At 40.2% G+C, this 27,617-nt stretch overlaps 1 protein-coding gene and 1 pseudogene across 1 annotated transcript in view; both read left to right on the plus strand.

The window, feature by feature from the left end:
- The first annotated feature begins 351 nt into the window (after nt 1–351).
- Nucleotides 352–477, plus strand: LOC112471167 (annotated as a pseudogene).
- A 4,670-nt stretch (nt 478–5,147) lies between these two features.
- Nucleotides 5,148–27,617, plus strand: part of TOP1 (DNA topoisomerase I) — a 78,639-nt gene continuing 56,169 nt past the window's right edge. The window contains exons 1-2 of the mRNA XM_006921816.3: nt 5,148–5,450; nt 5,747–5,771. Coding sequence (XP_006921878.1) covers nt 5,418–5,450; nt 5,747–5,771 — 58 coding nt within the window. The 5' untranslated portion in view covers nt 5,148–5,417. The remainder of the gene's footprint in view (nt 5,451–5,746; nt 5,772–27,617) is intronic.

Raw genomic sequence — 27,617 nt, forward strand, 5'->3', positions numbered from 1 at the left:
ACGTTAACCTGGCTAACTTCTGTTCCCATTTTCAGGCCTCATTTTAAATGTTATTTCCACTTAGAAGCCTTGTTGGACTCCTCAATTTTAGAATGGCAACCCCTCTAAAGGGCTTCTATAGCAAACATACTATATTTTATTCCCAAAGCACTGATCATAGTAAGTGGCAATTACTTGTTCTCGTGTCTGTCCCACCCACCAGGTCCCTGAGGGAAGGGATCTTGTCTGTCTAGTTTATGACTGAGTCCCTAGAATCAAGCATGGCACCTGGCTCATAGCTGGTGCATGAGTGTGTGTGTGATTCAGGGAAGCCAGGGAAGGGGCAGATGCCATGAAAACCCTGGGGGAAGTGTCTGTGGCCATGCCACTCTGAACAAGCCCGATCCCGTCTGATCTCGGAAGCTAAGCAGGGTCGGGCCTGGTTGGTACTTGGATGGGAGACCACCTAGGAAGACCACCTAGAAGGTGCTGTAGGCGTAAAAAATAAAAAATAAAGGATTGTAAGCTGACAAAGTCCTTGCAATCCGTGAGGTCAACCAAGGATTGCCTTGCAAAAAAGAAAGAAAGAAAGAAAGAAAGAAAGAAAGAAAGAAAGAAAGAAAGAAAGAAAGAAAGAAAGAAAGAAAGAAAGAAAGAAAGAAAGAAAATAAAAACCCTGGGGAAGAAAGGATGGATTCTCAGATGGAGTAGCCATTAATGAGATATGGAGGACAGAACAGGCTCAACTCTAGAGGATCCAAGGCTTTGAGCTGGTGTGACTGGGAGTGGGGAGAGCTAGTCACCAAGCAAGGACAATAGAAGGAAAGAGCAGGTTCAGGGAAAAAGTTGAACTCAGGAGCAGAGGACTGTGAAAGCCATCAAGTAGACACATGCAATAGGCAAATGGGTAGATATTTCTGTAGTTCTAAAAAGAAGTCAAGGCTAGAGACATTCATTTGAGAGAAGTCAATATAAAATCCATAAAGTTTCCAAGAGGAGAGTGTATAGAGAGAAGGTTGATGACAGAAGCTTTTGGAATTCTTACATTGTGCTAGAAAGAGGCAGAAAAAATGGCATTTGTAGAGGTAGGAAGAAAACCAAGAGAATTCACAGTCTTTGGAGCCAAATGGAAAGGACCCAAAGAATGAGCCCATCCACATCATTGAGTGCTGCAGAAAGGTAGAGGAGAATAAGGCTACTCTATTTGGACACTTGGAAGTCTCTGATTAGAATGGAAATCATATCAACAGTGGTTAAAAAAGAGAAATAATGCAGAAAAGGCAGCGAGCACGGACTATCCTTTCCAAATATTTTAAACAAGGTGAGGGAAACCGACCTGAGGCAATTTAGGAGGCAGTTCAGGGACTCAGACACCGGGCTCCACAGTCTGACTGCTTGGATTCAAATCATAGCCCCACCACTCAGTAGCTGTGTCATTTTGGGCAAGGTAACTTAGTCTCCTTAAATCTCAGTTTTCTGGTCTGTAAAATGGTGGAACTAGTAGTACCTGCTTCGTGTGGTTATTGAGAAATAATGTAGGTGAAGCATTTAGCACAAGACAGAGCACATAGTAAGTAATCAATGTGAGATGTTATTTTTAATAAGGTCAAGGGGGGAAATTGAGAGAGGGAGCAAGTGGAGAGGTTGCTATGCAGGAGGAAGAGAAGATGCTGGAGTGAGCCAGGCTCTGGGGAGATAGAGGGGATGGGATTGAGGACTTGAAGAGCTTGTTGGAGGCACAAATAAATATTTTTAAAACTTGATCTTAGCTAATCTGTCACATGCTGGTTATTAAGAGAGGCTTCCACTTCTGTTCTATTTTCTTAGAGAATTATACTGAGCCAGCTTGGGGTTTCTCTCCCAGAATTTTCCAGTATTTCCTGGAGCCCCAGTTCCTGCCTCTTTGCATCCCATGCACACTCATTCTCAATTTGAAGGCAGCTGGATCTGAGCAGCAGGAGGACATCCTAGCAGCATATCCTGTGAGAGGGAGATTCAGAGAGAGCTACTGTCATAACTTCTCCTTGGGCTGTACCCTGGAAACAGGCCAATATCCTGTCTGCCTCTTCACATCATTCTATGGTTAACGATGCTTCAGAAACACTTGCAATGGTCTCCATAGACCTCCTGACTAATCTGCCCATCTTCATTGTCAGCTCTGCCGAAATCTCCCCACACTGCTGCTCATGGTTGTTCTTACACCTGCTCAAAACCTTGGTATAGCTCACCTTGCAGTAGCTCTGCAGTCACTAGGGGAGGCCTCTCCACCTTCCCAGACTCCTTCTCTGGTATATCTTTGCATTTTCCTCTGCTCTATTCTGACCAAAGCTATTTGTGCCCATGACTCTGCCCTTGTGTAGGTTGCTCTTCTTCATGCAATGCCTTTTCCTTTTTTCCCCCACAGACCAGCCCCTCCTTATCTCTCACAAATAGCATCAAACTGGAAGATTTTTCTAATATTGCCCCCCCACCCCCGCCACCGCCACTGGTGAGTTGGATGTACCTCCCCACCCCAGGGTTCCCATAGCAACTGGTAGCTGGCCACTTTTTCCCTGTTATTCCTTGTACTTTATGGTAACAGTTGGGGAACGTCTGTCTGGTTATCAGACTAAGAGCTCCTCCAAAATGATGATTAGGTCTTATTCATATCTGTAACCCCAGGGCTTAGCATAGCACCTATCTACCACAATAGTTCCCATTTTCTAATTCCTCAAGGAATATTGGTTGACCGAATTAATGTCTTCATCACAGAAAGGATGTCTTCTGGCAGGAAGACAAAAGAGGTGCAGGAAAGTGGACTCTCCTCCTTGCCCTGAGGCACATGGCCAGGCTCCTAGGTCCTTGTTTCCTGTCTTCTCAGTTCCTGACTAAGGGTTGCCAAGTTTCCTATTGGTTATCTTCTTTTTATTCCATAAATCTCAACTTTTACTGAGCTGTTTAATTACCAACAGGCAAAGGGTGTTTCTAGTCATTACTAGTTCCCTTTCTGGGGCATCGAGCAGGTTCTTTTCTGAGGGTGCCCAAATCTTGAAAGGGCAGCAGGTCCTTGGGCAAGGCACCACAGGCAGGGAGAATTGCCAGAAGACACTGCTGCCCAAGAATTGGCAAAGTCTAGACTGTGCCAGCATCCAAGATCTAAATGCCGGGCGTCCAGATGTCATAACATGAGGGGCCTAGAAGCCAAAGGGATTGCAGAGACCTTGCCAGTGCCTGGGAATTGAGTGTAGGTTAGGACTGCCTATCACTTAGCGCTCTTGGTCTTAAGTGACCCATCAAAGCTCCACTAAACATTTATTTAAAGGTACAGGGATAGGAGTGAAATAAGGCCTCAGGGGATAGTAGGAACCAGGTCCCCGAACTCAATAAAGGCCTTCTTTTCTCTTTTTTTATTCACTTGTTGACTGCACATCTCTTCTGTAGGCTCTGTTGCTGGGTGCTGAGGATCAAGTGCTAAGCAAGACAGACAAGGTCCCCACCCTTCAATAGGGGAGACAGGCATAAATTGCTAATTACCCCCCATTTAGTAACTTAACAATTGTGATTAATGTTCAAAGGAAAAGGACTCTATAAGAGGGGCATTTTATCCGTGTGGGGAAGAGGGAGAAAGTGTGGGAGGGGAGTCAGTTTGAGAAAGTGATATATTAAGGTTGAGTTTTGAAGCTGTTACAAGAATTAACCGCAAAGTGTTTACCACTAGAAGTGATAGAGATGATTTCAGTGATCCATGGATGAACATTTTTTGTATTTATTTGTAAATGATTTCATAGACATTATTATTTCATAGGTATTATTTAGAATGAAGCTAAATAAAGGAGATCAATTAAAATAAGTAATAGCGGAAGTAGTAATAGATGTGGCAAAATTCACAGAGGTCACACTTCAATCAAACAGGTTAAGCAGAGCCTTGGCAGCTACTTTGAGAATTTTGAACTTAATACTAAGAATGATGGAAAGTATTGTTGGAAGGGAATAATGGTTAGATCTGTATGTTGAAAAGATCATTTTGGTCACTGTTGGCACTTTGTGAAAGGGCCAGAACGGAAGCAGGCACCCCTGTTGGGAGTGTATTTTAATAATCCAAGCAAGAGATAATGCCTACTTGACAGGTGTGTGGGCAGGCGATAGAGTTAGATGGATTGAAGAGATGCAATCAGCTGGACTAATGAGAAATGAAGGAGAGGAAGATGTCCAGGGTGGAGCTTTTTTTCTAGCTGGGTGGAAGAAGTAGATGGTGAGTTCAGCCCTGGAGAAGCTTGTGAGATGTCAGGTAGGTGGCTGTAGGTCACTTACCCCTGACACAGTTTAAGTAAAACAAGGCGGCCTCACAGAGCTAGTGTGTATATATGCAGAGCGGAGTACACAGTAGGTGCCTCATAAAAGGCAGTGCTGCTCCCTCTGCCCCATAGCGTGCTAATGATCCAGCAGTGGACAGAGCCAAGTTGTATTTACCCCGAGGTCTAGTTCCCTTTAGACTCTTGCACCACACCCCCTTTCTCAGCACAATTCCTGGCTCACAGTAGATGCTCACTGTATGTAGAATGAATGACTGAAATTAGGCCTCTTGTGACTCAGGGTTACATGTACCTGGCTGAAAACTGGAGCTGAACCAGACCTTTGGTTGGTTGTGAAATTAAAATAAATTGAAAGAAGTAGGCACGAAACAATACATAAGTTGAAGGCCTGGAAAAGGGCTGGGGCGAGGGCTTCTCCCGCCAAGCGGCACTGGGGTCTGGTTAGCTGACGAGGAATCGCTGGTGAGAGCTCTGAGGTCTCGGCCACCAAGGTATCTGCAGCTCAGAGAAGACGCAGAAGCAGGATACCAGCTTAGCTGGGGCCCAGCGCTGTCCCGCCGCCGCCTTTAAAGGCCCACCACGTGGCCACGCTACTCGACTGGGTCTGGAGGCGGTGTCCGGGATGCGCCTGCGCATTGCCTAGGAGAGGGGACCCGGGTTCCGAGAAAACGAGCTGGGAGAGGAAGGGTAAGTTGCTCAGGGTGGGCGGCCGTGGGAGGAGTCGGAGTTTTATGCAAATCACAACGTCGCGCGTGGGCTAGGGGCGTGGCTTGCGATGCAAAACCAGGTCTGCCTTTGGAAACGCGAGGGGGCGGACCCCACAACCCTCGGCCTCTTTCCGCGAGTCTCTGACGTCGACGTTTCGTTTAAAAGCGTCTGCGCAGGCGCAGTGAGTCGAAATGCGAACTTAGGCTGTTACACAACTGCTGGGGTCTGCTCTCGGCGCCCGCCTGGCAGTCTGTAAGCGTCGCCGCCGCTGTAGCTGCCTCAGCGGTTCCGGGAGTGTCAGACCCGCCACTGCCGCCACCGCTTACCCGCGCCTCCCGGAGCTCCCGAGAGCCCCCGTCTTCCCGCACAGGCCAGTCCCGACCGTTTGCGTCTCCTCGGCGCCGCTTGCCGCCCGCCGCGCTCGCCGCTCCGACAGACATGAGTGGGGACCATCTCCACAACGATTCCCAGGTACTGTCTCACCTCCTGGCCCCACCTCGGCCCTCCACGATCCCGGCCCCGGCCCCGCCGCTTTGACAGGCCGGAGCCCCCTGGCCAGGGGCCGTCAGCTAGAGGGAATCAGCTCGCTAGGCCCCGGACGGAAGCCCCGAAGTTACAGTTTGGGGGGGTGGCTACCCCGTCAGGCCGTTCCTGGGGCCCCCTCATTTCTGAGGGCGCAGGGTGGGCTAGGCCCCCGACCGCGCGCGCTCGCCTCCCGCGGGGTTAATGTGCTTGTTGTTTCATATGCCCTCCTTTTCTCTTTCTAGATCGAAGCGGATTTCCGATTGAATGGTGAGTGTGTCCTCCACCCCGACCCCGGGTTCCCCAGCCGCCGGCCGCCTACTCCGCTCCCGGCCGGAGCCGGGCAGAGGACAGACATGGCGTCCCAGAGACTAAGTCCCGGCTCCTCGCTCACCGGCCCCATTGTTCCCATCGGGCCGCCTCTGGACCCCCTTTCCAGAGACCCCAGCCCCCCCAGATCGCGGCCTTCCCGAGAGGGGGCAACGGAGACCCCGCCTCGCCTGCCACCGGGCCTCGGGCAGCCTTTCCGGGCCCGGATTTCTCCCGGGAAAGTCGCCTTGTCGACAGTCGGGACTTAGTCTCTGCGCCATTTTCTTTTTCTCTCTCCTCTCCTTTCTGTGTCTGTGTCTCTTTCTCTCCCTCCCTCGGCTCCTTCCCTGAGCTGCCCAGAAAGAGCTTTCTGCAGAGCAAAGCCGTATAAATCACAGACCTCACCAGAGAGGAAAGGGTGGGAGACTGAATTGTTACTATTTTTTCCAAAGAGAACTTTATTTTGGGGGTTATTCCCTTTCTGCTTCTAGTTTGTTTCCTTTTCTGTTTCCAGAATGAAAGCTACCCTTTGGCAACTGTTGATTTTTTTTCTGGTAAGATGTTTATGATAGGAATTATGGCTCTAAAACTAAAGCCACTCTTTGTGGAGCTCTTCATATTTTGAGGTTGTTTTTCCCAAGTTGTGTTCTTTGCATAGATAGTAGCAGCTCCCTTCAAAAAGTTTGCAAGTTCTCTGTGGGTCATTTAATGTGAATGTTGGACTCGTGCATTTAATTTTTATCTTTTTTTTAAAAAAGTGTTACTGATTAGAACTTTTCAATGTGGCTGAGGTTCCTAAGACAGTGTTTTATTAGAAACACAGTTTAGTGTACTTGTCAGAAGGAAAGGTTGTTGAGCATCTCATCTGGACCTGGTGTACTAGCCTTTTCTTCTGGGCTGTGGGGAAGAAAAGGATTTTATTTATTGAAACAAAGAGTGGCCAGCACCCACCCATGCTTCCTGTTCATTCTTTTTCAGAAGCCGCTGTTTTTCAGGAATCAAGAGCTAGCTTTTCCCAGATCTTTATGTTTTAGAACCCCTTTCAGCCAATCAGGGCATTTATTCTTTGAATATTTCCACTTCAGTTACCCAGCAAAGATTCTCCTAATAAAAAGATCACCCTGCGGGCTTTTCGGCAATCCCTGTGAAGGAGAAGGTACCCTCTGGAGTGTGCAGGGAATTCCCACTGATGGCGATGGTACATGATCCTACTTTCTTGCTCAGCTGAGTTTGGGTTCCGGGAATCTCTCCAATGGGAAAGCTGATGTTGCAGTCAGCAGTCCATCATGTTAGCCTGCTCTACTGAGAGCAACCTTATGTTCAGATTTTGAAGTGGGACATCCAGCAAGAGATGCTACTCTGTGAGAAGAAAATGGGGTTAAATGAAAGTAGCATTTCTTGATCACCTAATATGTGCCAAACACTGTGCTTAGTGCTAGAGCTGAACCTTCAGCCACAGTGCTGTTCTTGCCCTCAGTCCAGTCTATTGGGAGAGGCATAATTAGTGAATTATAAGGTAGATGCTTGGGCAGATGTATAACCAAAATGCTTTGGGAGACTAGGGGACTTAATTTTGTGTGGGGGTGGGGAAATTTCTCAGGAGGTGACTTTGGAGCTGAGTGTTAATGCAAGACTAGGTGCTGAATGTTAGGAGTTGAAGTATTTCTTAACTATGTTAGCCAGCCTATCAGGATTTTAAGGGAGAAAGATGAGGCCCTTACAGTTAAGAAAACTTCAGAGTATAAATATGTTTCTTTGGGATGTGGAAGCAAAGGATGTGGCAGGTGAGGATATAAGAAGTCCTTTTGACCTCTCTTGGAGGAAAGTAGGATCTTAATACTGAAAAACTGTTCTTTTGACTTTCAGGCTGGGCTGAGTAGGTAATATATTTAGTAATGAAACAGTTTAGTCCTTTCTCTTCAGAAAGTTAATCTCCATGGTTGTCACCTAAATTATACAAAGGAACTACTATTGAATATGTGAATGATTGTGGGCTGGGTAGGTTCTTGATCTTAGTGCCATTGTTAATAGAGACTGAAGTAAACTGGCTATATTGATTTTTAAAATGTTTATTCACTTGTAATAGCAATAATTGCTAATATTTATAGAATACAACCTGTCTGCCAGCCACAAATCTGAGCTCTTTCTGCTAATTCAGTCCTCAGAAAGACCCTTATGAGTTAAGTACTACTATCTCCATTTTATGGATAAGGAAGCTAGGCTTAGGTATATTTACTGGCTTGCCCAAGGACGGTGAGTTGGGCATTCCAAGGCTCACAAACTTAACCCCACTATGCTATATATGTGATTCTAGTATGAAGAAATTAAAGTTGCACATCTCTACTTACAGAGCTGAAAAAGGCAAGAGGGTAGGATATGATAGTTTGTCATTTGCTTACTTTTTATCAAAACCTGCTCCTTCAAGAGAAAAAGCACTAACTGCCTCCCCTCCACCATAAGAGTCTGACGCTAGGGTGATTATCTGTAAAAAGTGTGTAGAAGAAAGATGTAGAGTTGGTAACTGTGCTTGCTTTATTAAATAATACACTGGTAGTTAGTGATTGATTTATGTAACTATAAAAGACAGTTTTTTAAAAATAAAAATCAATGTTTAATTATACTCAGGCATGTCGTTATTAATCTTTATATTAAGAGTTTGTTTAAGCTTGATTTTAAGTGGGTCTAACTAACTTGTCTTAGAGATTAACTGTGCAAGTTCATATTTTAAAACAAACATCCCTTGTTTTGTTTGTCCTTATCCTCTAAGCTCTAAAAGATATTTTGCACTTTGGTGCCCATTTTTTACAATAGTTAAAACCGTTCCTTTTCTTACAGAATTTACCACATTCTGGCCCATACTCAACTGCTGGTAGAATCTGTTATCTGTGAAATATTTATATTTAAAATACTAACCATTAGCTGGGAGTTTCAGGAGCAGAAACTATAATTTCTTTTCCCTAAGTGGAAGACTTCCTAAGTGTTGGTAGCACTAACTGTAGTGGATCTGAGTCATTGTTCTAGTACTGTGCAGACTGCCCACCTATCTGTAGAGTTGATAATGATGACATGGTAATGATGACAACAGGTGGGGGCGGGTAGTGATCCTTTTGCTCTTCTAAGGACTTTGAAGTCTTTCCTTATGTATTTTGGAGTTGGGCGGGGGGGGGGGGGGTCTTCCCTCCCCATCAAAAGCAAACTATAATGCTTGGTTTCATCAATGATTCTGAGAAATGTTAATTGGGATTGTAGTTTGACATCATCTGTGTTGATTCTGGTTAGCTTAATGTATTCAAATTGGATAGGGAGATTTAAATATAAATTGTTTCTGATGCTAACACATAGTTGTACTTCTCTGCTGTTGGGCCTGGGTTGGGGTGGGGAATGAGAAGGCTGATGATATGGCTATCTGAAAATTCTCATCACATTTTTAAAACTGCAAACTGATGGCACCTTCAGATGAAATCTGGCACATCTTCCTACTCAATCCAAAAACATTTAAGCATTGGGCTCCAATGTTGTCTTTCCTAGTACTGTAGCCAGACTCCTTGGGGCACCTTTTCAGAATTAGCAAGCTGGTGCAGAATCTTTATACCAGGCTTAGACATGAAACAGAGTTGCCTGTCATATGCTTTTTATATTACCAGCATATCAGAACAAATTTTGGATTCCAATGTTCTTGGTAAAACAAGAAAATCCAGGAGTTACTAAAGGAATCCCAAATACCTCATGGTTTGAAAGATGAAAAATATTGCTGACTTCCACCAGCTCATACTTTTCTTTGGTAAGTAGAGTAGAATGGAAAATAGGAACCCAGGATCCATCCCCAAATCTCATTTTAACCAGTGGTAGGGAAAAAAAAAAAAAAAATTGTCTGACTTTTTTTCTTAATTGAGCATAAAAATGGGGAATTGTGACTTCAAAAAAGAGATTTATTAATTTGTTCTGGGTCTTAGTGAATTAGTCTCCATTTGTATACATTATACAGAGCCATGGATTCTTAACATGTCTTAAAGCTTAAATTCCAAAATTAAGCTGTTGGTTTTTTGCGTGTGTGTTTTTGGTATTTGGAGAGGGAAGGGGGTACAAAAATGTTTGGTTTTTGAGTCTGTAAATATGTTAGAGAAAGCTTTTTGTCATATATTAATTATAATGACGTCCTCCAGTGCTGATGGTATGGGAAATGATTCTGTTGTACTTTCTGGATGTATTTCATTTTAGGAGCTTTCAGATTATACTGAAATTTTTATTTCTTTTTTGTTGGGTGTGAATGTGTATGTACGTTATGGATCTTTAATGTACATTATGGATTTTTAACAGCTTCTGCCATACTTTCAATGCAAAACAAAACAAAACAAAAAACTGGTTTTCTTCAAATCCTAAGTTGTTTCCCCAGAAGGGTGTTTTATGAAAGTTTACATCTTTTTTAATATGAAACTATGTTGAGCTCCAGTAAAGTTTTGGGTTCACTTGGGAAAATGATGCAATTGTAATTATTTACATTTGAACGAGGCTATGGAAATGATTGAAATGGGGATTCGATGTGGGCCCTAAGTTTAAAAACCCTCTTGAAAGAAAGGAAAAATATAATCAATTCATTGTATTTGGAGGTAAAAGAGAGTCTGTCTCTTGAGTGTCCTGTGGTTTAGATTATCTGACTGCCCCTTAATTATTTTAAAACCATTAACTTTGCATAATAAAGGCATTGGGCAAACAGTTGAGAGAGTTTGTCACCTTAAGGTAAAAAGTTTGTGGTGGGAGAAGTTCCTAACTGGCCCTTGAGAAGTGAATGAGATATTTTGTTTCAAGGAAGCTTTCAATTGTGTTTAAACTTTGAGTAGTAATATAGCTAGAACAGATCTTTTCTATTGCCATACCTGATAAATCTGAAGTTTGAGAAGCAGCTTTCCCCATCCCCATGACTCCAGGGCAGTAGCTGAAGTAGGAAATCCAAAATAGAGGCCATCCACATGGAATAATTAGCATTTTGCCAACCCTCACTGTTCCCCCACAACTTGCCTATCTAGATGTGTGCAGTGTGCTGTGTGTTGATAGCATAGGGCCTGGGTATGGGACGGGGAAGTAAAGATGGGGCTGGCAGTGTGGTAGCTTCAAATTTATTACGTGGGAAAAACTTATAGTGGACTGTTAGATATTAATGGTATTTTTGGTAGTGTTATAGAAAAATGACAGTTTGCTGGAACTATTTAACAGCAACTAGATATTGGCTTTTTTCTGCATGTTGAAGGAAGATTCTAAATTTTTTTCAAACTGGGAAAGATGTGACTGCTGATTATCTCAAGTATATCTCTAGGCTATATAGGTTGTAATGTCAAGCTAGACTACTCATTATCAAAAGTCTACATTAAAGTGTCTTTGTCATTTATGTCTCTAAATTTTAGTAAAGAAAGAAACTCCAAGGGAGCTAGGCAATTTAAGCTTTAAATTTCTTGTTGGTAGGTATTCATATTTAATTTGTTGTCTTAAGCTTTTAGATCCACTCAGTTATTTCTCTGCCACCTTTACCTTGTGTACTGTTCTTAAGAGTTTTTCTGAAATATATAGTAAACATTTTTATTTGTATCTCTCTCTCTCTTCTGCCCTTTCCATGACATTTAGAGTAAGGTGCATCTCTATCAGGCTGTTAATTCCTCTATGAGCCTTTGAAGTTAACTTTGTTGTTTCTGTGATTTTAAGGAACCAAAGAACTCAGTTCATTAGCATTCCTGAGATACACCCAGATAAGCTCCAGCAAAAGGTGTTAAAGCAATCAGAGTTGTCAGGGATTTTAATTCTCTTGTTTTTGTTGATGTTGTTGAGAACAAGTTTAATAGATCCCTGGGTATTCTGACCTTTTCCTATATGTATTTTAGGAACAACAACAACAAAAACCCACCAACCCTTGGCCAAATATTCTTTCTATTTTTCTTTGTACAGCCTAGCAAAGATAGGTGCCCGGAAGCTTTTTTGATTGGAGGAGATATCCTTGGCTGTTTGGAGTTTACAAAAGAAAAAAGGTTTTAAAGTAGAAATGTGCCCTTTTGCTACTCAGTAAAAGTCCAGATTTTAATCTTCCTAATACATATGAATACCTAGATATCTACAGCTTCATAGGCAAAATACTGGTTGGCAGAAGACTTATCTAGCAGGTTTCAGGATCAGTCGATCTCATTGGCTAAGACCCCTTACTTTACCCTACTCCTATAACCCGTTTTATTTCTTTTTAGTTAGCTATCTGAGCTGTTGCACAGCAGCAGAAGGAGAAGTGAGAGGAAGGGAAGTAATTTTGAGAGTTTAGTATTTATTAAATCTGAATTTAATGGGAATTGTACAGATTGTATAGGTTCGTGAGAACCAGACCAAGAAAGGAAATTTGTTTTTCTTCTTACACCTTCTCACTTCCCATTTTTGGTGGTATCCTGCCTTTCAGATTCCAGAAACCCCACTCAGCCTGTAATCTGTAAGCTTCTAGTATGGATGTCACAGTTTGCCCTTAATTATCTGCTGGTAGAAATAGCTTAGACCCCTTGCACCTGGAATGTTAGATCGTTAAGAGATGCTTTGGTGTTAACCTGGAACCAGATTGATATTGAAGGATGTTAGTGATGAAGAAGGAGGCAGTGGGAGGATACGGTACTCTTGAGCAGCTGTGGTAAAATAGAAGATTGGAGTGAGAATCAGAAAAATCTAGGGAAGGCCCTGTTCTTACTATGAATCTTACCCTGGCTGCTATTCCTTGTTTTCTCCTCTATAAACAAGGATATTTCTATGCTTCACAAGCTATTGAGAAAGAAGAGTTCATGAAGGCACTTCTCTGCTCACATTTTAAAATTTAAACTTTGGTCACACAGCTTCTACTCTGAAATGGATCTTTATTTTGAATATTAGATTTGAAGTAGAGATGTTGGTGACTCCTGCTTTCCTTCACTGGTATTTGCTGTTAATGTTTTCCGTCATTCTGACATTTACATAGTGAACAGAAGTATATGAGAGTTGGTTGACTCTTTACCTAACTGAACTGCATAGCCTACACTGATCTCTTCTGACTATTAAGCAATCACTGTAAAATAAAAGGTAGTGTATATCTCTGTCTAGGTTTGGGCTAAGTAGGAGCCAAATTTATATGTGGTTCCTGAGAACAAGTGTAAGGCAGGGTGATCCTTCCCATTGTAGAGAAGATGGGTTTAGAAATTAAGAAAGTATATTGATGTGGTTAATTCCTCAGACTTTTAATAGAACTATGGATTTTTTTTTTTTTTTACCTAGAGCTTTACCTTTTCGATGCATTTAATAAGTGAAATGCTAAGTTCATTTGTGATTTTTTTTTTAAACTGCAAAACTCGATAGGACTTGTGTCTGCACGTTTTTTCACTATTTTACTTTTTGCCAAAACATTTTTAAATTAAAAAGACTCAAAGCACCTGAGAGTTACTTTAATTTTTCATTTATCCAAATGGTTGCTTAAAGTGACCAACTCAAATTCCTGTGAAATAGTAATTCTTGGGAATAAGAATGTCTTAAATAATAAAGCATGGGTCTAAGCATTTGGGAGGTACTGTGAAAAATTTATCAAGCAGAAATTTCATAAGTCTAACTAATGCTGATTATCGAATTGTCTTGAATTTATTATTTTGAAAGTGCTACTTAAAGGAAACCAAAGTCATTTAGGGGTATGTTCACTAATGTCCATTAGATTAAGCCAGATGGATCTTAATAGAGTAGAGATCTTACACCATTGATCAAAAGGATTATCAGAGAAGCATCACAACAGGAGCAGACTTCAAAATTAATAATCAATTAAAGGTAGGCCAGAGAAATTAATTTCATAGGGTAGAAACTATAGGATAGGATCTAATTTTAGAGAGTCTTCAAAGATAAACTCTTGAAAAGATAAACATCTCAAAAACATATGGTTCTTAAAGTACATGGAAAAAAATCTGTGGGAAAGTGAATATTTATTAATCTTGCATGACTCTATTGCCCTTAGTATGTGAGTATCCAAGATAGGATTGGATTTAAAAGTCTTGGCCTCCTTCTCTTATATTTTCTCTGATTTCGAATGTGAATAGTCTTGGGGGGGTAGGTTCTGTCCCCCCGCCCCACAATCAGGCAACCATGCTATACTGGGAAGAACTGACTGAGTCAAGGGGGTTTGAATTTGAGTTCTAGAGCTTCTGCTCAGTAGCCAGGTCTCTGAACAAGTCATTCTCAGAGCCTTAGTTCTTTGCCTGTAAACTAGGTCTAATACTTTACAAGAGCATGTGGGAATCACTTAGGAAAGGTAAAGCTTAGAACAAAAGTTTTAGTTCCCTGCCAATCCTTAAAGAACCCAAACAAACCCAAACACTTCTTTCAGAGACTGTTTCTTTCTGAATGATGTGTTTTACAAAGGGAACATCCTTAATGTTTTTTAAATTTGGGTGTTGTGAGATTTTACCCATGGGGTGGGGGTCACTTAGCCTTGAATAGGATACTGTTGCTGTGAGTCTGAGACAGGCTAGCTCAGGAGGGTACAGACTTGCCTTGACTTTGTGGCCAGGTACAAACCACTTTGTTTCTCATAAGTTATAATACAGTTTAAGAATCTTGGCAGCAAATAACTTTTCCGGAATCCTTTACACTCAAAATGATGCAATATTTATAGATCTACTTAGGAAGCTAAAAATTTCATGTTTAATTGCAAATGAAAAATTTAGTTGCCACATTCATTAATTCAAAGATTCAGAAAGTAAATACCAGTAACACTAGACACAGATGAACAAAACAAACCCATATGGTTCTCAGAACGAACACTCTGAAGTTGGTATGTTGTAGGTCTGTACACTCAACTTCTGTTGAGATTCCATGTTTGTCATTGGGCTTCAATACAAAGGCTCCTATCATACAGGGTGAATGGGGATAGAAGGTACTTTCTGACAGTTAATGCCTCACTATTAGTGAAAGACAGTGATGTCTCCATTTATTCTCAATCCTTGGAGGTCTTTTTATTTTTTTCTTAAAAAGATTGGAAATCTAGGCCCTTACATTTCCGAGATGTCCAAATGCATAACTGTTCTAGAAATTGATTGGTTTGCTTGTTTTTAGGATACCTATAGGGTCATTCCTTTTCACATATAATAGAAGAATAGTATAAAGTTCTGTGAATTTACTTCTCATTATCTTTTTGTGTCAGATTACCTGTATTGCATGAATTTTAGAAAAGCGGTTTTTAGGTTTCTCTACCAGGTAAATTTGTCAGAGTGACTAGAAATGTAATAAAAGAGTATGAAATCACCATCTTCATAAAATTGAAGAATTAAAATCTTAGAGATTAGACTCAGTACTTAAAGCCCTAGGAAGTTAATTTTATGAAATAGTTTGAATAGATTACTATTGTTATGTCTTCCTAATTAAGTAAATATCTAGATGTGGGCAGTACATTAAAGCTGTTAAATTCCTCAGGAAGAGTCATAGTTCTAGTGATATTACTGATAGGGATTTGAATACTAGAAAAGTGATTGAGACTAAATGTTAGACTTACTGTGCCTTATTCTTAAAACCCCAGTGCATTTTCGCTGGAATATATGTAATGTCAGTAGTTCTTGCTCTTTAACATCAAAAATAAACAAGAGCTATTGAGGGAATTGATCATACCTTAGGATCTATTTCTTAATTTTTCATGGTTCTGGTTAACTAGGAAGGGGAACAAAAAGGGGGAGGAGGAACACAAATTGACTAGTCTTTGTAACTGCCAGCTTGTTACACTCCAAAGGAAAAGCTCTCCAAGGCTAGACACCTGAGCTGAGAAGTCTCCCAGTTAGCTTCCTTAGCAGCACAAAAGTCCAGGGTGGATGCGGTGGGCTCAGTGATAGTTTGACCATAGTGATTACTTTCTTCCTCTTAAACATCACATCACCTTCTTCCTCCCTTGGATACAGTGTGATATAAAAATAAGTACTTCAGCAGAACTTTGTAATCCTTTATAGATGTTAGCACCACCCTAGTCTCAGAATGTTGGTAAAGTTGTCTATTAGCAGAAATATGCTTGTTAAAAAAAAGAAGTGGATTCTAGTTAGGCAAACACGAAGCAGATTTTTCTTTTTATGGTCCTGAGAATACTGTAGAACTCCTTGAAGACTGGAGCTAATCACTAGAATTTAGATGTCAGGTAGTGTTTGTGTCAGGCTCAAAATTTTTAGGGGAATAGTTTGAAGTTATAATACAGTATGATGAAATGTGTCCATAAGTGAGAAAACATACTAAAAGTGTTTGCATAAGTAAGACTAGGAGAATATCAAACAGAATCGCATACTGGTTACACATGTAAATATGCATGCCAGTAGGTGTTATTGTACAAAGTGGAGATATTTTGCTAAGTACTTTTATTGAAAACTTAAGTTTTTTTATTTTTTATTGCTCATGAAGGAAACTTAAGCTTTTTAAAGGCCTTCTGTAGCAACCCTAATTCCCAGAAATAAAGTTCAGTGTGCGTTCTTCTTCCACAACTCTACGATCATATTTTGTTCTGTTCAAGTATTCCTTTTTACCTTAGAATGCCTCTTAGTCTGTAGAAGTTCATATGGTTTCGATAAGTATACCCGGTACTTCTCCATTTTATTACCTTTTTTTTGGGAAGGCACTGAGGGTTTTAAACTTCTTGAGGAGGGTTAGAAGCATCTTGGAGCTTGCTCCAGTATTGAAGGCATAGTCATAGATAACTGTTCCCTTTGCAGTGATGTCTGTCTGCAATCACCACTTTACCCCAAGCCAGAGGTAACTACTTTTCTCTGGCTTTCACTGAGCCCTTGCTGTCCTGTTCCAGTTTTTCATTGTAGTCTAGAGAAATTTACATGTTTGCTTGCTTACTAGAAAAACAGCAAGATCACTATCTCATCCTATACAGTCAACACAGACGATTTCACCAGCTGTTTGTTATGAAATGGGAAGCCCTCTCTCTCCTAGCCCACCACCTGGTCGAAGATCAAGTGAGAAACTTTGAGAGCTTTACACTAAATTTTCATTGTTTTCTAGCTAACATGCATAAGAATCACCTGGGAGTGTTTGGTAAAAATACATATCTAGTCCTGTGTACCTTCAAGTTGATTCTGTTAAGTGGAGGGTACTGAGAAATCTGCATTTAAAATATATCTTTAACAGTCCCAACTGATTCTGATCAATACAGGGGACCCATAAATCATTTTTGGAGAAACTGATCTATCTGGGCTTTACTGTCTTATTTGATGTGTCTTTTGCTTCGTTTGATTAAGGTACTTTATTGGTTGAGCTATTAAGCTTACAGGAGTTTTAAAAAAGGATCAGATCAGTGTTTTCTGATATACCTTTATAAAAGCTTGATATTTATCTTATTCTAATTTAAATAAGTATATTCTACCTTTCAATGAACATTTATCTAAATAGCAGAGATAGTTAACTGCCTTTGCAGCTGTTTTACTGTATGTCTCATCAGAATCCTAATCCTTTGTCCTACTTGCACGTTTAACAAGCCATCATTTGATCCTGATGTCATCTTTTAGGATTGGGTGACTAAGTGGCAAGAGCAAGAGGTTGCTTTCATGCTGATATTCCCAGGATCTAATGCTGAGGATCTAATTTTCGGAGGTCACTATGTTTAGATTAAGTTAGGGATCTTTAGCTACTTATGGCAGTGATTGAAATGGGAGGATTTGAATAGAGCAGTGGTTCTTAAGTGTAACTTGATCAGCAGCAATGGCATTGTCTGAGAACTTGTTGGAAATGCAAATTCTTGAGTCTTGTGGCCAGACCTGCTAGTTTAAACTCTGGAAGTAGGGGCTCAGTCATCTACGTTTTAATGAGTCAAGCAGGTGATCTGATGCACACTAAAGTTTCGGAACCAGTGGAATAGAGTAAGATTTGAAATTCACTTTCTCCTATTGAGCCTCACATTTTTAGGAGAAATGAAAGACAGTTGACAAAGTCCACATGCTCACTAGTGAAATATAGACTTTGGAGTTAGATAAACTTGAGTTCAACTCTTGTTAGCTGTGTGGCCTTGAGCAAGTCACAGCTCAGATCTTAGTTTTCTCTTCTGCCAAAGTAGGGATAATAACTACCTGAAAGTCATGTAAAAGCACTTAATGGTACCTGTTTCCCCAAAATCAAATAATTTACAAGAATACGATAAGTTGACTGATCAAAATAAACTTCTGGTCAGATTCTTTAGTCTCGACATTTATATGATGCCTAGAACCACTTTTATAGTGATCCAACCTCTTAAGCAGTGTTCTTTTTTTTCTTTTTTTTTCCCACAAGGACCATTGCTGGGCCTCAGTACTTTTTCAATACTTGTACTTACAGTTAAGAAGTTTGAGTAATTAATTCATATTGGGAAGAGTGCCCTCTGGAACATTAAAAGGAGCCATTTACATAATTAGCACCAGAAAGGCTTCTAAAGAACATCTATGTGTTTAGGCTTACTCTTTCTACAGCCAGTCGCCCATAGAATGTTTTGTGCATTTTAAGCACAATCAATAGTGATAACCCAGACAAAGAATTAGTGAAAATAGGATGTATGAAGCAACACATCAACAGACTTGATACTATACAAGTTGTGGACCTAGGGGCATTTTGAGGTTCATGCCCATTGGAAACAAAGGTAGCTTAGGCTGAGCTGTGAATTCCTACGTAGCATAAGCAGGAGGTTTGTCATCACTTTCACTACTTCCCAGGCATTAAGGGCTCACTTAGTAGAAGCAGAGAAAAAGTTCTAATTGAGCTGGCCTAAGAAGGCACATTTTCAGGTTAGACAAGACCTTTTTCTCTTTGAAAAATTCCACTTGCTGGGAAAGGAGAAGCATTTTCAGTAGAGGGATGTCCTTGTGAAAACATGACTCAGTGCAGAAGAGTATATGAAATGCAGATGCCCATCTTAAGGGTTTTATACCCTTAAGATTAACCCTTAAGGGTTAATTTTGGAAGCAAGAGTAAAAAATTCCAAATTTGTCTTGTATTTAGAGAACAAAGATGAGTTAGTAAAATGGGATACATTTGCCATACTCCTGAAGCTTAAAACAATTGCTCTGTCTAGATTTGACTTATACCTCAGTGGAGTAATACCTTACTTGAAATGCTCTCTGGGCAGCACACATTGAAGCTGTGATTGTCCAGGGGCTCTGTGCAGCAGTGGCCTGCCTTTGAGATGATCGGTTTAGCTAGGCAAACTTCTGGCTGGCCTTAAGGAATTACACAGCATAGCGCCTCGCCTTGACTAGGCTCCAGCAGGGTTGGTGGTGGAGTGGAGAGTGCTAGGCAAATAGTTAAGGACAAAGGAAGTCTCAATTTTGGCTTTGTCAGCTGTGACCAGAGCAAATCACAGTACGTGGTGCCTCATGCTTACTAAAAGGAAGGTGTTGACTTGGATCCAAGATGCAGATGCTTTTCAATCGGCACTGATTGAAATAGAACTTTGACTGACAATAGAACTTTCTCTTATGGTGGGAATGTTCTATATATGGGTGTCCTATAGGGAAGTTGCTAGCCATGAGAGATAGTTATTGAGCCCTTGAAATGTGGCCAGTGTGGCCGAAGAACTTAATTTTTAAATTTTGTTTTACTTTAGATTAAAATAGCTACATGTAGCTAGTGGCTACCATATTGGACAGCACAGCTCCCAATATAGATAGGAGCAAAGAGATTTAGGTTTAGATTTTGCTTGGAATATGGGTGGCTGGGGCTCTTGGAACTTAAAAATCCAAAACAGGTATGAATGTGTTGTAAATATGAATAATAGTCTTCCTCTACATGTAGACATTGCCTTATCCTGGGTGACATGCTACGAGGGCTTATGACTGGCACAGTTGTATTTACCAAAGTAATTGGAAGTTCAGACAGTTCTCCATTTTACTTTGACCCCTTTATTGCTACACAATGATGAACACTTAAGGTCCTTTGGAATGAATAAATTGTCATTTTATCTCAGTAACCCTATGAAGTAGGTCATGTTTATTTTGTAGTCGACAAAAAAGATTAACTTGTATAGAACATTATATTTTAAAATGGTTGGTATTATCCCCCAACTTCATTTGAATTTGCGAGTTTTTAACATGTTGCTATAACAAGAAGTTAAATTTGTATATGTTAAATTTTACTCAGTAATAAGTGAATGTCTGACAATAAATGATAGAGAATCTAAGATTGTACAGGCATGCAAACAGCACTCAAGAGGTTAACTCACCCAGGTGTAGGCTGCATCTTACCTATAGGTAATTAAGCCCTCAGTTTAGGTAGACAATATTAGTCTGATGGAATAAAATGGGATTGTAGCCTTGGCCACCATGGGGACCGCTGACATATAGTGGACATAGGAAGTCTCAGAGAACACCTTGAGTAAACTGCTTAAGACCAGGGCCAGGTCTAGGTTCCTCTTGCTTTAGTTTCAAATTAATGACCAGTTATTTTTGGGATGGGAAGAAGAAATGGAATAAGGATGAAATAAATAGCCGATAGTTCAACATTTACTATCTCCACTTTACTTTTGAAGAAATTGAAGCTCAGAGGTTTTTTAGGTTTACTTTTGGAGAAAGTGAGGCTCAAGACTGTGTACTTTGTAAGTAATCCACAGAGCTGGGAGGTTAATCTAGGCCTGTCCGATGCTACAGCATGAGTTCTTAAATGTGTCACAAAACTAGGTAAAGGGACCCTGGGTGACTCATGTGCCTTCTGGGAATTCTGGACTGAAATGGAGCTACTACCTGTGTAGTATCAGACTAAAGGCTCTCGTTTCATAGAGCACTCGCCTTTATTTACAGTGGATTCTTGCCAGACTAATATCATTGACTAGTAGGCTCTGCCACATTTAAATGTGTAATCTTTTTCCCTAGTAAGGAAAGCTCGCCTGCCTGGATAACTTATTTTGTAGCAGTTCAGATTGTTCGTGGAGCCAGTTATTCCAGAAATCAGTAAAACCTCTATCTGAGTACTCAAGAAAAAGGATCTTTTTGTTAACCAAGGATTAACTAGACCCCTTCATCCTGTAATTTTAGAAGGCTCTCTAAAGTCTGCTTATTTACGAAGAAATTTCATCAGAGGTAGTTAGCAGTATGTGAACAAGTAGGATGTTGTTTCCACGTCAAGGAGGATAAATAACAAATTTAACTAGCTTGCTGCTTAAGAAGCAGAATTAGCAGCAGGCTCAGCATTGACCTCCCCTTTAGAGTTCTCATTTGTGTGACTTACTTTGTCTAGTTTGCAGAGCAGGAATAGAATTTTAACTACTTTTAAGTCAAGTTGATAAATTGCCGCTCATGAGCTGTCAAAGGGAAGGAGAGAGATGGGAGCCAGGCTTAGCCTGGATATCAGTTAGGAGAAAGGTTAGGAGTCAGAGAGGAGTCATCAATAAAGCAGGGAGGATGTTCTTCACTCACCCTGAGGTGAGAAAGGCACTTCTGTCTAGAGGAGGCATGGGGGATCGTGCATGGTTGTGCCAGACCTCCTTTTGTATGGCCCACGAACTAGGAATGGTATTTATATTTTTTACTGGATGGAAAGAAAAAATATAAAAGTGTTATTAAATACACCTGAAACTAATATAATGTTATGTCAATTATATTTCAGTTTTTAAAAAGATTGTTGTTTCATGGCACAGGAAAATTATATGAAATTCAAATTCCAGTGTCCATAAATAAAACTTTATTGGACTGCTGCCATACTCATTCATTTACATATAATCAAATGGACCTCAAAGCCTAATATTTACTACCTGTCACTTTACAGAAAACTTTCACCCACCCCTGGATTGGTAAGTAGTGCCAGTTGTTTACCTGAGTGGAGCTGTATGGATCACAGGAGGCTCACAGAACTCTACATATTACTTGGTCGCCTCTAGCTCCAAAAGGAATCTCTAAGCCCAGTCAGTGTTGGAAACTTCCTGTTAGCTTCCAGCTTCATTAAGTCTTAATCTACCTATTTTCTAGTCATTTCATTTTCCCAACTGAGTTTCACTAGTATGACTCAGGTTACCTGTTTCTTTCTAAGCATGGCTCTGCCCACTCATGGCCAAACAACAAACAAAATTAATGTTCTAAAGAGCCTGAACTACCCTTGGGGTAGCTGTGTCAACTCTTATGTAGCTCTCCTCAAATAGAGGCTGGGAGAATAGCATGTGAAAACAAACCTCTTCCTCATGTAGAGCCTCAATATTCTCAGCTGTAAATTAAAAAAAAAAAAAAACCAAACAAACCCAGGGACTGACTCAGCACCTTGTACCTGCCTTTTAAAGGAACAGGGAGACATAATTGAAATAGAAACTGAAAATAAAGTCAGTAGTGTGTTTATTACTACTGATTACAGGTGGTTGACATTTGATAATAATTAATAATTATTGCTCAAGGGACTAAGAAACAACAAGGCAGCAGCGTTTTTCAAAATATGATTCTGGACAGTGTAGATTATAGTCACTTGGAGAGCTTGTGATAAAATACACGTACCTGGGAAGTCCTAGGTCTCGTACACAGGAAAGTTTGAGAACCACTGCTCTGAAACATCAAAAATTTTTTTTTTTTACCTTAATCCTTTTGAACTAAAACAATTTTTAAAAATCATAGAATTCTCATGACTGGGCCAATAAGGTCATCTTACAGAACAGAAAACTGAGAACAGCAGAGAAATAAATTACCTAGGACCCCATGATGATATTACAGAAAAGACTTGGAGTTGCTCTGAGGATGTCTTCTTACTATTAGTTTTTGTTGGCATAGTTATATAACAGTGAGCAGCCTGTTCTGGCCCCAAATTGTTTAGAAATGCCAGCTCAGAAGACCTTATAGTTAAATAGGTAACATGTACTTTTTTGGAAGACAATTGATGGTCCAATCATTTAAATGATTTTTGTTTTTTTTAAAGTATAATTAATTGGTCCCTGGGAATGAGAACCAAAGGAAGAAAGGAAGACGAACTTGAATTTAAGGAGAATAATAGAAGGAGTAGGATGGGAGAGAAGGTTGTAAAATAAGTTAAAGTAGAGTGCCTAGACAGGAAGGAGCTGAAAAGACAGATTAAGGTAATTGTAGTGTTGTAAAAGCATAAAAGGAGCCAAAGAAATTTAACTGTGGAGTGGACCGGAAGAGAAAACATCCTCTGACCATTTAACCTTTTTTTGTGTTGGGCTGAGGCCTAAAGCAAACCATTTGGCTGTTTCATGTGTGTCTTTTCCATGACAAGGCCCTGGAAAAGGGACATCTGGCCACTGATCTTACAGTTGCTTATGTTAAGAACGAAGGTAGGTTCTCTGAAGTGTTTTAAGTCAGTCTGTGGCATTTCTTCTGAATATGTAGACACTTTGGAAAATGACAGATTTTAGAAATTTGAAGTTGATAAAAACAAAATTGAAAATGCTGGGCATTGTTTTTAAGGAACTCTGAGGTTTTTAATGCAGCGTACTTTAAGTTTCTGATGATGACATTTTACTAAGAATTGAATATTGAAGAGAAAGGCTTGAGCACTTTGCAAAATAGTTGGCAACTTTCCTTTGATGAAGTTGACCCTTTCTTTGACTTGGCCTCTAAAACTTCTTACAAAGGTCTTTTCCAGCTGCAACGTTAAAGTCTGATTCTGGAATTTCATGGGCCATGTCTAGGGAAACTTGGGCGATTATGGAGACTCCTTTTTCCCTCTCTTTTCAGAGTTACTTACTGAACAGTTGTTGCTGTTGGGGGAGGGTTGGGAGGCAGGTATTATGCTTATTATGGCACTTCATGAGGGCAGAGACTTGGTATTGTTTCCTGCTGTGATCCTACAATTCAAACAATGACACAGAGTTGGCACTCAGCAAATATTTGAATGAATGAATATTGTGTACCCCAACTTCCTTAACAAGAGAGGAAGAAATATTTATACTTCCAGATGCCATCTTCTCAGCTGGAGAGTTGTTTTGTTAGCTTCAGAGTACCAGGTCTCTAATGGGTGAGCCCCATTAGTTTCAGTAATGAGCAAGTCTGTTCATGACAAAAGGTCTTGTTTACATACAATACGCATTTGGGGAGAACAGACGATAATTTGGACTTTGAAAATTGGAAATGTTACTAGTTCCTTCTGTCATTCTTGAGTTTATAAGGATATTTGTAGAGCTGAATCCTCCCAACGTTGTTCTTTTAAATTCTGCAGCTCTTGGAGCTTTTGTCAGAACAGCCTCTGTCCTGCTTACTTTGAAAGGCTATTAACTGTGCCCTAGAATTTTGGAAATGTTCTCATTGAGAATTGCTGTAAAATAAGTGATAAGGGCTGTTCTGTGGGCTATAAATTCATATCAACCACCATTAAGATAGATCAAGACTGGGTTTCCTGGATTGAAACTGGACCAACATTGGTAAGCCTGAATTTAGACAGCTGTCAGGAAGAGAGGGAAGGGTAGAATTCCTGCACTGTTCAACCCATCCCCCTTCCATTTACAGGCTTTTAGGCTTCCTGACTGCTTTTAGTTTGGCATTAAGTTCCTGGGGAGATTTGCACACCCCTGATACTGACCACACTCCCGGATGCCAGTCTTTATCACTGAGACCAGCTGGTTATCTGTCCTAGACAAAAACAGTCTTCTTTTAAAGTATTAGAACATACTGGGTGTAGAGTGTTAAGTAGCAATCTTGGTTTCATTTAAACTCCAGGTCCTGGGGATGTAGTATCCATGCGTTTTTGAAGGTCAGGGAGGAAGGAGAAGATGCAAGCATTTATCCCAGTAGAAGTGATTTAATAAATGAGGAGGAGATAAATATCTTCATTAGAAAATTAATTTCTTCACCCAGTGTTTTCACCCGAATGGTTCCAGTGTTCACTTTTCCTAATGCACTGGTTGTATATTTGTGTGTCAGAGATGAACAGAGATTATCTTCAACAAAGTTGTATTGTGAGTGCCTCTCTGAGGAAGGAAGCTTTTGGATGAAAAATTCTATTCCCCATCCTCCACACACATGACTTGATGACTGCCTTTGAAGGAAGAGCCCATCATGTTACACAGCTGCTTTAAGTCTCAAAACCTGTCTTCAGAAGTCAGTGTGAAGAGTTCTGGCTCAAAACATGGCAAAGAGCCCCCTCCTTTATTCCAGAAAAGTCTCTCTGCCTTTGTTTATAAGGAAGCAAAGGACTCTTGCTCCCATCTGATTACCCTAATAGTTAAGAAGAATGGTGGAGTGGCAAAATGCCTTAAGATTATAGAATAGTTGATAAAGTGCTCAATAATCTTTGCCATTCCTTAGCCTATTCTCTCTTACCAAAGTGTAAATGTTTATGCTTGGGTTGAATTGTGATTGCATTAGAGACCTTGGGTGGGAGAGATTTGGCAATGTTGTTAACTGATTGCAGCTAAAATGTTTTTCTGCATGGGGGGTGGGTTGACTGTTGTTATCAGTGTATGCCTTAAAACCTGGAGGATTTTTAAGCTTCTGTATATGGGGTCGTTAGAGCAGGCCAGAGTTTTGCTTCTTTCTTCACAGTGCTTCCTGGGTCTGTGTACAGGAAAGAAAATCAGACACCCTTTCATCTGTCCTTGGCTAGTTGGGCAAGGTGAATGGGTATGGTTGCTGCCTTAAATGCATGTATAGAACCTGAACCCTAAGTTATTTGGAATGATTGGGTAGGCTCATTTCAGTAAATTAATTATGAAGAGGGTTCAGTAATAATTCTGTTTTATTGACAGTTGTCAACATGTTTGTCATTTTGTGGAGATTATTCAGGAATTCTACTACAACCATATAAAGTCAGCCAAAGAATTTGATTGACTTTTGAACTAAAGTTTCAAGGTCACTTAAATTTTTTGAGCCCCCGTTTCTTCATCTATAAGAGAGGTCACAGGTATCAAGTCCATGAAGAACAGAGATTTGAAGCTTTTAATCACTGACCTATGCTGACTTCTTATAGACCCAGTAGTTAAGTGACTTTTCCCCAATATCATACGGTAAGTGGTAGAGCAAGGATTTGAATCAGATCTTTTTCACTCTCTCGAACCAGTCTGCTTCCTTCAGAGGTCCCTTCCAGCATTATGCTACTTTGTAATTGGCATTAGGGTCTAGCCATGCTTTTGTGCTGGGCATCATTCTTGAACATATTTAACAAAGTGTTTCATGGACTTGACTTCCTTTAATTTGTGTGTCTGGTTCCCCTGTGGGGGGTGAACTCTTCATCTTATGCTTGGTTTGATACCGATTTGGCTACTTGGGAATGACTCTGTATCTGGTTTCCAAACCTGCAGCTTCATTGTCATCCTGGGATTATGCCAGCTTTCAGGGACTTTAAAACAGTTGGATCAAATTTTGCTGGACTTATTTTGATACCGAAGTTTCTTATTCTTAGGTGTTTTGTTTCCCTTCTATCTAAACAGAGGATTAGGACGCTTAAGCTACAAGGAGTAGGAGTTTATATCTTTTTTTAAGAAACTGCTTTTGGAATACATAGCTTTAGAGAGGCAAATTAAATATAACTGGGGATTTATTTTTAATATGACAAGAATCAACTCTAGCATTTCCTAGTTGATATGAAGTATATCTCACTTAATTTTTCTTGATCATGAGAAGATGAATTTTTCAGCAATAATAATAATAGATCATTGATTTTCATGGCTCATGTGCCAAGAATGCCTTTTTCCTTCCTTTTCTTTGCTAACTCCCTATTAACCTTTAGTAAGACTTAGATCAAACACTTCCTCCCTCCAGGAAACCTAAGTTGACTCCTCACTGCCCTCTTGGATCCAGGCTCCCTTATTTTCTTTTTTCTCTGGTGGAATCAGACTGTTTCCCCTCATTATATTACTTTTCACTTGGAAACAAAGGGGGCAATTAACCCAAGTTCAGTATTTTTACTCTTAAGACTTTTTTTTCCCAAATGTCCATAAATTAAGTAATCTTATTGCTTTACAACCCTTACTGAAAAGTAGCAAAGCAGAAAAGTAGAAAATTCTGCGATCATGTAAGAAATGGAGGTAATATCACCCACATGTTTCATGTATAGACTGGGAAATTGTCTATTACCTCTATAAAAGTTTTCAAAGTTTCTAAATATAGGAGCATCATGATGCAATAAAAAGTTACTTTAATGTCTGTCATTTGGCATTGGAGATTTTAGGGGTAGGAAAGGAATTTTAATCCATTCCAGCAAGTCCAAAATTAAAAAAGGTTTCTTCTCTGCTGACTTAATTTTCTCTGCCTTCACATATACATAGACCGCATAAATTTTCTGCCTTGGAAGTGTATCTCAAGCTAAAATCCTAGATCCTGATTGCTGGGTCAGAAGAGAGTGTGTAAATTAGTTTTGTTGGACATTGTCAAATTCCCCCTCCATAAGGATTATATGAACTACATGCATCTTTTCAAGAGATCTCAAGAAGCAAAAATGTGTCTTAGAGTTGATAAAATTGGTACCATCAAGAGAGTTGTGAAAACTGGAGATGGTACATAAAGCATACTACCTTTCACAGAGTACACTTTAAGTAAGGGATAGCTATTATCTTTTGTGAAATGGGGATAATATATCCTTGTGAGAGTGGTAAGAGAATCGAATGAGACAATGTTTGTAAGTACTCTGGCAGGGTTCTGGTACCTATATTAGTACCCTTTCTTCTCTTGCATGTTTGCTCTCCCTGGCTGTTTGGGTTTATATCTTAATTATGACCTTATTGGATTGTAAACTCCTTGAGGGCAAGAGTCCATATCTGATGAGTCTTTAGCAGGGTGCTTTGTATTTAAGAATATATTGCAAATAGTTGTAAATCGAATTAGACCTCAGAATATAATTCTGAATCCAGTAGTAAAAGGTTTCCTTTTCTTTTGCATATGAACCATCAAGTCCTGTGTAATGCCAGCAGCTATTCCT

The sequence above is a fragment of the Pteropus alecto genome, unplaced genomic scaffold, assembly GCF_000325575.1.
Source record: "Pteropus alecto unplaced genomic scaffold, ASM32557v1 scaffold45, whole genome shotgun sequence".
Classification (NCBI taxonomy): domain Eukaryota; kingdom Metazoa; phylum Chordata; class Mammalia; order Chiroptera; family Pteropodidae; genus Pteropus; species Pteropus alecto.